The 13644-nt window shown below is 39.7% G+C and overlaps 1 protein-coding gene across 1 annotated transcript in view; it reads right to left on the bottom strand.

Annotated features, from left to right (window-relative positions):
- SEC31A (SEC31 homolog A, COPII coat complex component) overlaps positions 1 to 13644 on the bottom strand; it is a 1704034-nt gene that overhangs the window by 761488 nt on the left and 928902 nt on the right. Inside the window, exon 16 of the mRNA XM_044060384.1 lies at positions 1583 to 1660. Within this exon, the coding sequence (XP_043916319.1) occupies positions 1583 to 1660 (78 nt within the window). The remainder of the gene's footprint in view (positions 1 to 1582; positions 1661 to 13644) is intronic.

The raw sequence follows: 13644 nt of genomic DNA, 5'->3' as shown, positions 1-13644 counted from the left end.
CACAAGTCTTTATTAGAGGACAGAATAATCTATAGAAAAAAACGTGATGAAACACAAAGATGGATTTTTAAGAGCAACAGACCAGACATTATCAAAAACTATGGATGTATGCAAAGCAAGTAAAATTACTACAAGACATATAAAGAAAATAACTGAGAAAAAGAATGTGCATAAAATAAAACGGAGTCAGATCATAAGCATCTGAAGACTGTCATACTTATCTAAAACTCACCAAATGACTACAAACTTCTGCTAGTCACTAAAGGCTCATAAACACCCTTAATGCAATCTTGTTTATGGTTTACCACCACACCTACCCACCATTCAAACAAGTAAAACAGTAAAGGTAGCAATGTGGTGCCAGTTAAGAAGTTTAACAAATGCTGGTCAACAGAAGTGCTGCCTCTATTCGCATATAGCTGAAAGAATTTAGAACATGACTGCACTTAGTGAATATTCATAATAATAATAATAATAATAGTTAAACAGTACAAAGAAGCATAAGAGAGTTGACACAGTGATTAATATAACTATTTAGTACCACAAAAAAATGTGTTTAAGCCCAGCCTCCCGTCCTATGGTATAAAGGGATGAACACAGTCTCTGTTCCAAACAACCCACATTTAACTAGCAACAGGGGCAGTGAGGCTGGCAGCGTACACCCAATTTGACCATCTGGGAGAGAGGGAGGCAACTAAGCCTACTGCACTGGTGATCCCTGCAGGAACGAAGATGCACCCTACACAACAATAAGCCTAATAAGCCTATGCTGCAGTTGTGCACCACTTTCAATGGGTTATACTTGTTAGTTGTTCTCTGCAAGACATCATAGTGAGGAGTTGGGTGAGGTGGACCAGATCCCTGACAAACGCACATCAATGGCTCACATTACACTTTGCTGTCACTCAGAAAAACACGTGGGCCATAGGGCTCATATCCTCAGGGAACCAATGGTTCAGCTATCGTTCAGCAGCTATCGCACAGGACTGTATTGCCAATGTGAATTTGAACAACAAAATGTTCACAACCAAATACTGTGCGTGTTTCTCCTCCATGCCCCCTTTCCTTCCATCAAACGTCCCAAGACTGCATCCAGGCCAATGAAAGACTACTTGAAGATTGACATAATGGCATGTTGAGAAGATGCATTCTGAACAAGTCAAATCTATACTAACAGTCCCCTCATAAGTAATAGGTTATAAAGTAATCTTGCCCTGAAGTCCTCTAGCATTTCGCATAAAATTAGTGAAGTTGGAAATATAAAAATGTGTAACTTCTGCAGTCTTTTAATCCAGTCTGGAAAGATTTTTTTTTTATTCCAAAACACTTCAGGACTGCAACATAGTTTCCAGACTAGTGAAATCTTCAACAGCACTTTGATACTGTTTTGCTATCCAGATCTTCCTACCAGTTATTTTATAGAATAAAGCAAAAAGTTTTGTTTAGTGCTACAAAGAAAAAAAAGACAAAAAAAACAAAGCTTGAAAGTACCACATAATACACTCCAATATAGCCCCCCCCCCCCATCACAGACAACTACATTTTCACATACAAATCCTATAAAGGAAATAAAAATTACTACCTCCCCAGGGGATAGATCTTCAGTGACTCCAATATCTTCACCAACATGTTCGACAGCCTTATCAGGTTTAGTAAGAGTCTTTTCAAGAACAGCCAGGACAGAGAAAGTATCAAGAGTAGAAAGGAAAAGGTCAGATATTAATAATAGAATAAGTAAAAATAAACTGAGCACACAATCATACAAACTATACATAAAATCCACATTTATTGATCACACTACATTATTCTAAAAGGAGGTTTAAGGCTGTCAATCTTAAACAGCATTATGCTTGATCAGAAATAAGAATACATTTGAAACGGTCTTATTTTTTTGAAAATTTTTTTTTTTACAAGCACATAGATAAAGTCATTACATAAGTGCATAATTCTCAAACTCAAGAGTATGGTGCAATCATACAACACAAAGGTCATCATAAATACTGTGCTTCTAAACACCTGAAACTTTCTTCAAAATGAATGTTAGACTTACAGTATGATTATTTTGTTTTATGTTGAAGCATGGATTCTAAAACACGAGGAGGATTCCAGAAAGCAGTTACTTATGCATTGTGAAATGAGTTGTGATGTGACAGAAGGCTACAAACTGCTGAGACTGGATCAAGTTGGCATGGGTAGGAGTAAAATGGAATGAAATGAAACCACAAGCCATTAGCACAGTCTTTAAACACACCATGCATGAGGACTACAGATTGCATCTGGCAGCTGTAATAAAGGAATCAATTAAAAAAAGGAAAGCAAAAAAAACTTTCTTCAGAATGGTGTACAGGTAAGTGTAATACATTATAAACATGCATGTTTGAATATAATAAAAACCCAGCAGAAAACTTTTGTGGCCTCATTCAGCTGTTTAATTAAACCTGGAGTCCCCCCACTTCATCACCAAGAAATCATTTGTGTTATGTTCCATAATCTAATCCCACATCTGGAATTTTTCCAGCCATGGAATGTTATTTCTTTCAAATTAACAAATCACAATAATGGACCTGAAATATGTTTGGAATAGAAAATGTGCAAGTGTGACATCCAACCACATAGTTTACTCCTCCATTTTAAACATCCAAGAGATCAGCATGCCATTTAACCTTGATGTAAACAGTGCAGACAACAGCAGTGTTGACTTTGAATAAGGTCACTACTGTATTAACAGTTTGTACTTGCTCTTCAGCAGTAGATCATACAGACTGCAACTTCAAGTATGACTACGTAATTTGACTACACTGACAAGTTTTCCCTCACTTTCTTCACAAAGGCATCAGGGGCAATTTAAAATACACCTGTGTGTCCAGAAAACTAGGCCACTGCCTCTAACCAGCTTCTGTACTGGACACAATTAGGACTCCTCTACTAATAACTTACTTAATCTTCTTTCTCTGTTCCTCAAAGACACCCCTTACATGGTTTCCTCAGTGCCCAGCCACCCTACCTCTTCTAAACATTCGCCTGTGTGACTGTGCATCCAAATGCTCCTGCAAAATTACAGCACTCTCTGCTATTATTTTGCAAGATAAAGTTTTCCTAATAATAACTTTTCAGTACTAAAGATGAGTATCAGCTTTACAAATTAACATGCAGCAGCTACTGAAAAGAAATAGCTGGCAAATTTTAATAAAATGAAAATAGTAAATATTCATGAAAAAGTAAGGTTTCAGGAATTTGCAAGTGTTAAGGCAATATACGTTTACAAGCTACTTTATCCACTAAAAGGGAAAACATTATCACATACCTTACTTGTTCAAGTGGACTCCCTGATATTCAAGTCTACATGAAATGGGAAACGATGTTTATATGACTAAGAAAATTTAAATGTCTTAACCAAAGCACACACTTTCTCTGCACCTGCCAGTTCAATCCCACCCTTGTCACCAGTGAGTACCTTCCTAAAATTAACAATGAAGGTTGACACTTCTGAGAAGACATACGTACATACTTTCCTGACTAATAGGTATTTCAAAAGTCAAGGCCAACAGCTGCAGGTGACATTCATCAAGGTGACAAAGGAATATTATCCCTTCTCCAAACTTGTTTCACTTTGTAGATCAACAGAAATGGTACGAGCACATTTGTTATATGTAGCAAAGAGGACCCTTACTTCACAATTCTATAGCTGGATGGAATCACAAGCAGTAAACCACAATGGTGTAAGTAGCAAATAGTGTAAAGAGGGTCTGCAAAGTTTTGGAGAAGTCTAATCAAACCATGGCCTGACTAGAGATCAGACAATATCAGATAATGTCCAGGAGAATCAAAAACCCAAAGGCACGCAGTGACCAGGCAGCCTGTGAAGGTAAAGTATTGATCTGTTTTAATGTGCAGCACAATTACATAAAAAGAAACTGCACCAAAAAGCTTCATCCCTCCCAGGAATGAGGGCCCCCCCCCTCACACCTCGTTTATTCCCTCACAGATAAACTATGAGTAGAAAAGACTTGTTTAACAAGAGAGACTAACTACCTCTTCAGAAGTGGTGACAATTAAGGCAAGGGTAATTTCCTATATGAGGAGAGCTGTGAAGGCATTCATCACTGAATGCCTAGGGTTACTGGGTCTCTTAGGAAGAGACAGACTGGCTAAGAAAGAAAATTATCCCATTAACAAATTCCCAAACAACTGAGCTAAAAACTTTCCCAAAGCAGGACAAGGCTGTCAAACATGAAGTTCAAGTCCCCAAAGGTGGAGGATCTCTACAAAAGAGAGAATGGAAAACAGGCTTCATAATCATGGAGGAATATTTCCTGACCAGCCAAAGATGAGCTTTAATCTTGCCTTACACTAAGTGGAACACTGCTTGGGAACCTAAAGAAGTGAGCTCCAGCAACAGGCATTCAGAACAACTTAGTTCAAGGTCCCCTGTCCTACAGACAACCCTAAAGTACAGTTATGCAAGAGCTTATCATAACAGTAGATGTCCCACTGATCACTGCTGCAGTATTCCAAACTGTCAGGGTTATCTTGCTAAGTAACTTGGACATCCGACCGGGGTACCAAAGCCAAAACGTTCCATAGAGCCATAAGTCCAATATATGACCAAAGCCTGCGGGCATAAGGGTACATAAGCAATCTGAGGTTTGATACTCATACATCTATCGCCAAGCTGGGACACCTTTAGACATCTGAGGAAAGTAGAGAAATAGGTTCACTAAGATAGGAGCAGGAAGAAAACTGTCCCACCCTTCAATCCTAGAAAGAGGTAAGCAAATCTAGAGAGAGGTGGATGGCAGGGTGGGAAGGAATACTGTAAGTGAGATCAGTAGAACATCTACTGTTAAGTTCTTTGACAACTGTACTATGTCCTTCTTTAGATCACAGTTTAAGTATTCCAAACTCTTGGTTGATTCCCAAAGCTCAAGTGGTATAAAGTTTGGTTGGATGAGACACAGAACTGTCAAGCAGTCTAGAGAGGTCTGATCTGGCAAAGGCAGCTCTGGATTTGTGAAAAGCATCCAGTCTGTAATGCCTGGCAAAGGTGTGCACTGAGGACCAAATGGTTGCTTCAAGGATAGCCCGCAAGTCTTCCACACTGTAAAAAAAACTCCTGAAGAAACCTTTGTTTTGGTAGAATGTGCCTTCACTAGTGAAAGTAAAGACTTGTCATGGTCAGTGTAATAAAAGGAGATGGCGTTATAAATCCAGTTAGCAACAGTTTGCTTTAAAACAGGGTTACCACACATGGATTCTTGAAAGGAGACAAAAAAGATGGTCATTCTTGTAGAGAGACTTTATCTTATCTAAGTCTTATCTAAGCAGAATCTGAATTGTCTGTGTACAGTCTGTGAGCGCAGCATTCTTTCTCCCTTATTTTGTGGGTTAAGAAAAAAGGTAGGGAGATTGATGGTCTGGTTGAGTGATAGCTCATTTACCACTTTAGGCATGAAAGAGGGACTGACCCTCAAAAACACACTGTCCTTATGGAAGATAAGGAAATTTGTGGATGCCATCTGAGCGAGCAGCTCAGACACTTGTTTAGCTGAAGTAAGAGCAACTAGGGCATGACTTTTCAAGTACAGAATCTGAAAAAAGTCTGCTTGTTCAAAAGGAAGAGTTAAGTTTTTCCAGAACATAATTAAGATCCCCAAGAGGCAGAATAGCTTTCATAGGTGGTATTAATTGAGGACAACCTTCAGAAACTGTTTTAACTTCTATTCTGGACAGAGGGGGAGTGTCCAGAGGAAAGCAAGTAAAAATGGCTGAGAAGAAGGTTGCCAAACCAGCTTTAAAGAGCTCACACAAATAAGACAAAACAATGGGAGCACCTGTTGTATAAGGTCCTGTTTATAAGTATACCAAACAGAAAATCTTTTCTATTTAGTTATGTAAGATTTCCAGGTAGTAGGTTCTGCTCCTGAAGAACCTGAAGCACATCAGAAAACAATCCTATCATCCATAACATCAGGCTGAGAGATTACAGGTTAGGGTGAAGACCACAGACCTTCTATTGTGTGAAAAAGTCCATCTTGTGGGGTAAGCATGGGCTGACGACCCCTGACTAGGTGGTAGAGAAGGGAAAACCAGTGCTGCCTTGGCCAAAAGGGAGTTACCAGTAGAATCTTTGCTTTGTCTCTCTGGATCTTTATTAAGACCTTTGGGAGAAGAGGAAGTGGAGGGAAGGCATACAAGAACCTCCCTTTCCAATGATAGGACATGGCATCTGTTTTCCATGCATGGGGACAATGAGTCCTGGGGCAGAAAACAGGAAGTTGTTTCTTGTGGAAGGGGGCAAATAAATCTATCTGTGGAATGCCTCATTTGTAGGCTATGTCTAGAAAGACCTACCTGTTCAACTTTCATGTATTGGGGTCTTCCCCTGATCAGCTAAGAAAATCTGCCAGGACACCTACTTGTGAGAAGATGAAAATGGCTTAAAGGCACAGGTTTGTTTTTGTGTGCAATGCAGCTAGCCTGCAAAACTGTTAAGACTTGACCCCCCCCCCCCCCAACACACACACACACACACTTTGATTATGTACCACACAACACTGTGGTGTTGTCTGTGAAAATCTTGAGAGGTCCTAAGGATCAGAAATGTTAGAAGGTCTGCAGGGCCTATATTAGTGTCTGTATCTCCTTCAGGTTGATATGCTCTAACTTCAGACTCAGTGGCTAAAGGCCCAGAACTCTCAGACACCCCAGCCATGTCTACGCATGCAATTTCTGAAGCATGTGTGTGCAATTCCTGTTGTGGTGTCTACAATTTGAAAGTAGGTCTGGGTTTAGGCTTACGTGTGATACCCACCACTGGATTATTTTCTTTAAGCAGGGGAAAAGAGGAATTTGCCTTGAGGATGGGAGTTCAGAGACCAAATGGATTTCAGGTACCACTGGATTTTTCTTATACGGAGCATGTCAAAGGGGACCATAGATATAATAACAGTCATGAACCCCAAAGTCTTGAGGATTTCTCTTGCAGTGCAGGGCTGAAGGGGTACAAGAGACTGAAAGTAACTCGAGAGAGACTGTATCTTGTCTAGAGGAAGGAAAATCTGCATGAGTTTAGTATCCAGTCTGCAACCAAGAAGACTAGGTCCCGCATTGGTTCCAGAGTGGATTTCTTGAAGTTGATACTGAACTCCTGACTTTGAAGTAGGGTCATGGTAAAGTTGAGCTGTAACAAAATGGTTTGTGGAGAGGATGTTTTTACTAACAGGTCATCCAAGTAGAGGAATATTTGAATTCCCCGAGTTCTGCATAAAGCTATGACTGCAGCTAGACAGTTTGAGAAAACTCTGGGATGTAATGAAATGTGGAGGTAGGCATCCCTTAGAAGCAATTACTTCAGAAAGGCTTGTGAAAGAATGAGGGGTAGAAGAGTTTGGAGGGACAGCACTTGAAAGATGGGACCTTCAGAATGGTGTTGAGCATGGAGCATGGACAGATCCACTATAGGTCTCCATTCTCCCTCTTTTCTTAGACAGATCCACTATAGGTCTCCATTCTCCCTCTTTTCTTGGAACCAGGAAAAGTCTTGAATAGAATCTTTTTCCCTACTGTTGTGGCACAAGTTCTACAGTGCCTTGGTCAAGCAAGGTCGGAAGGATCAGAGAGAGAGTAGCTTTATCTGATTGTGAGGTGGAGGAGGTAATGTCCTTGAATGGTGGTACTTCCTTTGAATAATGGAGAGGACTCATTTGTATGTAACAATGAGTTGCCACTTATCTGTAGAAGAGGTAAGCCTTTTGGACATGGAAGACTGGGAAAGAGAAGGGAGGGGGAGCACAAACGTTAGTTAGGCCAAATTGCCTGGGCAAGGAAGGCCTCCTGGATTTAGGATCCCTGTCTGGGTTTGTCTTGGAATCTTTTCCTAGGCATCTTTACCTTATGAAAGGGTCTGGACTCCCTCTGGGCAAAACAGTTGGGCTTAGCAGGGTAGTTTCTCTGGTACACAGAAAATGAAGTAATGAAAATTTGTTTGCAATCCTTCATCGATTTTCTCTGTTCTTGTAAAGTTTTAAATAAACTGGCTGCATCAAGGCCATATCTATTTAATATCTCTATTCAAAGGTGAATCTAGAAATGTGGCTTTAATGACCTAGGGAGGGTCTGAAAGTGTAACCCGGTGTAGCTTCTAATAACAGAACCTATGGCAGTGGCTCTGGAGGAGGATTCCACTGTGTTATAGCTGCATTTGATGCTATGCCAAGCCACTTGTGCAAGCTGAGAGACCACAGACATATCTTGTTGCCTACTGGCTGATCCTTCCATTGAAGCAAAGATCGTGTTCAAGCTCTCCAAGATAGAAAGCAAATATTTAGTCATCTGGGTCTGCTAGCTCATAGCTCCGAAGGCTAAGGTGGAAGTAGTATACGCCTTCTTTCTCAGTCAATCCACTGCTCTTCTGTCTATCTGAGGAATGTGTGTTAGCAGCAGGTAGGAGTTTAGAAGGCTTATTTGTATTCAACCAAAACAAGGACAGATATGCCAAAGTACTCTTGTTTAAAAACTTTACATCTTCAGACACTTTATGGAATCTACCAGGTCTTTCAAGAACTAGTGGTGGATAGCAAGGAACAGTGAACATAGATGCAAAGGATTCGAGAAAGACCTCCAGAACAGGAGGAACAGGAGCAGGAGTACCTACCTCTAAAAGACTATATCATCTTTTTTTTTTCACATTATAAATTTGTTTTGATTCTCATTCCAAGTGTTTCATGTTAGAGACGATTCCCCAAATGAAGCTCCTTCAACAGGGGATTCCAGGGAAAGGGAATCATCATCAGAGGCTACTTGGCCTGGAATATGGATGTGAGAAAAGTAGGTCAAGGAGTGCTCAGAGTCTAAGTCCACTTCCTCATCCTCAGTAGAAAATTCTTAAGGTCTCTTCTGAGGTGTAACAGGAGTAACAGCAAATGATGCAAAAAATGATGGCTTGAGTGCTATTATGGCCTTAAACAGGCTCTGGGAGAAATGTTCCCACTTGGATGTCTGGGAAGAGGAAACATTTTTAGTTATTTCTTTTTTTTTTTTTTTTTTTTTTGCTTTCACCAGACAGGTTCCGACCCCTGACTTGTCTCAATAAGTAACTTGGATACTTCCACTCTAACTAAAATTTGTAGTACACCCTCAGGTCTTTCAGAGATAATTATACAGGGTTCCCCCTTCTCAACAGTGTCTGTAACAGAAGTCATACTGGCCTACGGCAGGGGTCACAGTAGCAGGCATATGAGAAGGCATCAGGCATACCTTGGTTTTTGAGACCACAGTGGATACTTCTGAGTCATACTAGACAGGCATAATGTCAGGCTTAGACATCTTAAATTTCTTCTTCGGTGTAGGTGGACACCAGGGGTGGAAAAGTCCACCATCTTATCCTGGGCTAGATGCTTTAAGAGCTGAGTTTTTAAGTATGACTTGAGGGAAGAAAGTCTTGTCTGTAATGTTTTATAAATAAAGGACAGGCAAATCATACAATTCTTAGAATCATGCTCTGCTCCTAAACAAAAAAGGCAAAGGGAGTGGAGATCCTTGTAGGGAATCTGCCAATCACAAGTGCACTTTCCCCTCCCAATTGACATCTAATAAAGTAATAACAGAAAGAAAATAAAGAAAAGTTCCCAAATGGGACACTTATCTGAACCAGTAAAGGTCAACAGTACCAATGACCACTCATAGAACAGACCAACTGGTGCAGGACCTGCATTTGGACTGGCAGAGTGATAGTTTGCACTTTTATACTGGTACATATGTGTATATACCCATGCAACCATCAGACGTATGACTGTGGAAGATTTTTGGCTTTGGTACCCCAGCCGGATGTCCAGGTTATATGCAAGATAGCCAACAGTCTGGAATACCGTAACTGTGATCTAAGGAAGGACATCAGGAATTCATCCAAAATCATAAATCCTTCATTAACTACAGAAAATTAAGAATTAACACTTAGCAGTGCTTGGAATTAATTCTTAACGGCATTACACACTCTGATCCTAAACATGTTGTTAATATACTTGGAAATAAATTTGGAGCCAACTTCACAACACAGTCACTGAAGTTCCACAGATTACCAAAGTCCATCTCTTTTTCCAAGATGCCTCTACAACTAACAAAATATCAACTCTATGGTCCCAACAATATACCTGGCTGGTTAACCAGCAATGCCAAACATGCCCCTCAATGAACCCTTCTAAAACTGTTCCATTTAAGCATAGCCATAGGGTATATTCCTGAGGTATGAAAAATGACTATCATTAAACCCTTCCATAAATGGGTCTACTACCTCAGATTACAAGATTTCTCAACCAATCAGCCTAACAAGCCTAATTTGCAAAACTGTGGAGCAATATCCAATTTTACAAATTCTGACATAAAAAATCTTAATGCTCTAGACCAAAAACAATAAGACTTTGTCAAAAAAAGATCACCTCTATTTCATTTCGTGGACTTCTTCTGAAAAGTCACTGAAGCTACAGTTCTTACAACGCATCTAGACCTAGTATAGGCCTTTGTTTTATTTATTTATTTATTTTACATTTGTTGACTGGGCTAGTCTAGCTGGATACATGTCCATTTTCAGTAGAGGCCCAGGGAGATAAGCTCCAAACATAAAAACATTACAAAAATAGAAATTACGAAATAAAATTATAAAATAAAAATTCACTACTTACACTGAATAGCTTTCATTTGGAGATATGCTCCAAACATAGCAAAATTACTATATATGATACTTAAAGTTACTAAGGTTCTACTATATAAGAGAATTTAATAGTGTATGGGTTATAATTAAATAAAACGTTTGTCTAAGAAAAGGAAAAGTAGTTTAGAGTTTTTGCATGGGTGTTAGATATAAGGAGATACAGGTACACTTGTGGTACTAATGTTGCCATTTGTAAGTCAAAGTAGAGGAACTAGAGATGTAGGTAGAGAAAAAAAGATACATATGAGGGCTGAATAAAGTTAGCTTCTAGGATTAAAGGTTGAGAGGGGACAAAGCCCAGAAGGAGGGCATACAGCAAGAAGAGATAGTAATAGGAAAAGTAAGGTTTAGTCGGGTTTAGTGCAGGGACAGAGCCAATGATTTTTCATGTGTTCTTTGAGGTGTTTTATGTAGAGAGATGTAGATGAGAGAGATGTGCGTGACATAGGAAGTTTGTTCCATATTTTTCCCACAACGTTGGTAAAAAGGGAGTCTCCAACTTTGTTATTAGATTTGATATGGGCGATTAGTAGCTTATTAGCTGAACGGAGTGTCGCTAGATTTTTATATGGGGAGATTAAGTTAGAGAGGATTGAAGTATTATTTGGGTTATGAAGGATTTTTTGTGTGATCACTAGTTGATTATAAACCAGCTGGTTTTGTAGTTCAGACCACCCGAGCTGTTTAAGGTTGTGACAGTGGTGGGTTCTAAAAGGGGTGCCAGTGGCAAATCTTGCTATATTGTTATAGCTAGTTTCGAGCTTATTTAGATTAGATTTCGATAGATTTCTATATATAGGAGAGGCATAGAATAGGGTAGTAGTGAGATGGGTCTGGGCAATGGTGGTTCTAGCTAGAGGTGTGAGGTAAGGTTTAATTCTATACAAGGAGCCAAGTTTTTTATTGACCATCAGTATAGTATTGTTGATATGATCGTCATAGCTGAGGTTATTATCTATAGTAATGCCCAGGAGACGTGTAGTAGTATCAGGGGTAATAGTGGTACCGTTGTTAGAGGTAATTGTGAAGTGAATGGATGGGGACTTTTGGGTGGGAGCAAAGAGTAACAAATTTGTTTTTTTAGGGTTAAGGAGGAGGCAATGGTCAGTAAACCAATTTTCAACAGTGTTAAATACTGTTTGGGTAAGGGTTTGAAGAGAGATAGATGAATTAGAAGAACATATTAGAGTGGAGTCATCGGCATATTGAATACAGGTGGCTTGAGGAAAAACAGTATTGAGGTCATTAATAAAAATGGAAAATAAAAGAGGGCCTAATATAGAGCCTTGAGGGACTCCGATGTTCACGGGGAGGGGTGTGGATAGGTTATTATCCCATAGCACTGCTTGATGTCTGTTTTTTAGATAAGATGTAAACCAAAGTATTGCTTGAGAGTCAAGAGATTGTGCTTTCAGCACACCGATTAGTAAGTCGTGGTTAACCATATCAAAGGCTTTTGATAGGTCAATAAATAATGCGGAGGACAGAGAATTATTATTTCGATTTTTGTTTATACAGTCAGCAAAAGTTAGCAGGGCAGTGGTTGTACTATGAAAGGGCCTAAAGCCGTGCTGGCAATTGGCAAGGAAATTGTTGTCGAGCAGGTGTTGAAGTAGTTGATGGTGAATACATTTTTCCATTATTTTGGCAAGTGGGGAGAGTAATGCAATTGGATGGAAATTGGAGATATCAGTGGATTTGCTTCCTTTATGTAAAGGGATAATGTGGGAGACTTTCCATATGGATGGGATGCTACCTTCTGTGATGGTATGGTTTATAAGGATGGATATGGGATAAGCTATGACTTTGGAAGGTATTTGCAGATATTCAGCTGGCAGGTGGTCAGCAGAAGGGGTACAAGGCTTGAGTTTTTGAACGAGTTTGCAGATAAAGGATGCTGGTACAGGTTGTATGTGGAAGGAGGGCACTGGACTGTTTATGTTTTGTAACGGGTTGGGAGGACTGGGAGGGAGTGTCTTTGCAAGATTTTGAATAATTTCAGTGAAGTAATTATTGAAGGCATCAGCTATTTGCAAAGGATTATCATGAGGAATTGAAGTTGGGGCTGGAGTTTTGGAATTCTGGTTGGAGAAGTTTATTGATGCCTGACCAGAACTTTTGTGGATTTTTTGTATGAGATTGTTGAAGGTGGTGATAATATAGCAATACGCCTGGTGGTGGGATTTACCCACGGTTGGCGTGGTTTAGTCTCGAGGCGGCCGAGGGACCAAACAAAGACAACCGTGGGTAATCCATTACCCACACCCAGGCGGTTATTGCTATATATATGACATTATTTAAGAAAATAAATAATAACTTTTCTTAAATAATGGCATTGTATAATACCTCTTTGCTGCCCTTCCGCAGCTGTCTGGTATCCGCGGAAGTTCTGATGTACTGCGCATGCCTACGCAGTACATCAGAGCTGTGGCCAAAAGCAATGGAGAAAGCAAGATCTCCATTGCTTTTTACTGTTTCGCTATGTTAAATGGGTTTAACATAGCGAGACAGGTTTAAAAAAAAAAGCAACGGAGAAAGGAAGATCTCCGTTGGGTTTTACACACTGTGTCGTTATGTTAAAGGAGTTTAACATAGCGAGACAGCTTTAAAAAAAGCAACGGAGATCTCTGTTGCTTTTTTTAAACCTGTGTCGCTATGTTAAACTCTTTTAACATAGCAAGACAGTAATTTAAAAGAGACTTATACTAATGGAAAAAGTCCGGGTGACCAGACCTTTTCCATTAGTATAAGTCGATTTACAACGTGCACACTGGCCAATCAGCGTGCATGTTTTGGAATATTAATGGGGGGGTCATGGTATAATATTTTTTTTTGTCTAAGATAATGTCCTTTCTGGTTGCATTTCTTAGCTGTTTAAAGAGTAGATGGTCTGCAGAGCTCTTAGTGGCTCTCCATTTGGCCCATATTTTGTTTCGTAG

This window comes from Protopterus annectens, chromosome 2.part0 (assembly GCF_019279795.1).
Source record: "Protopterus annectens isolate FY-2018-M chromosome 2.part0, PAN1.0, whole genome shotgun sequence".
Taxonomy (NCBI): domain Eukaryota; kingdom Metazoa; phylum Chordata; order Ceratodontiformes; family Protopteridae; genus Protopterus; species Protopterus annectens.
Note: the sequence above shows the minus strand (reverse complement) of the source record. Positions and strands in the feature narration are given on the sequence as shown.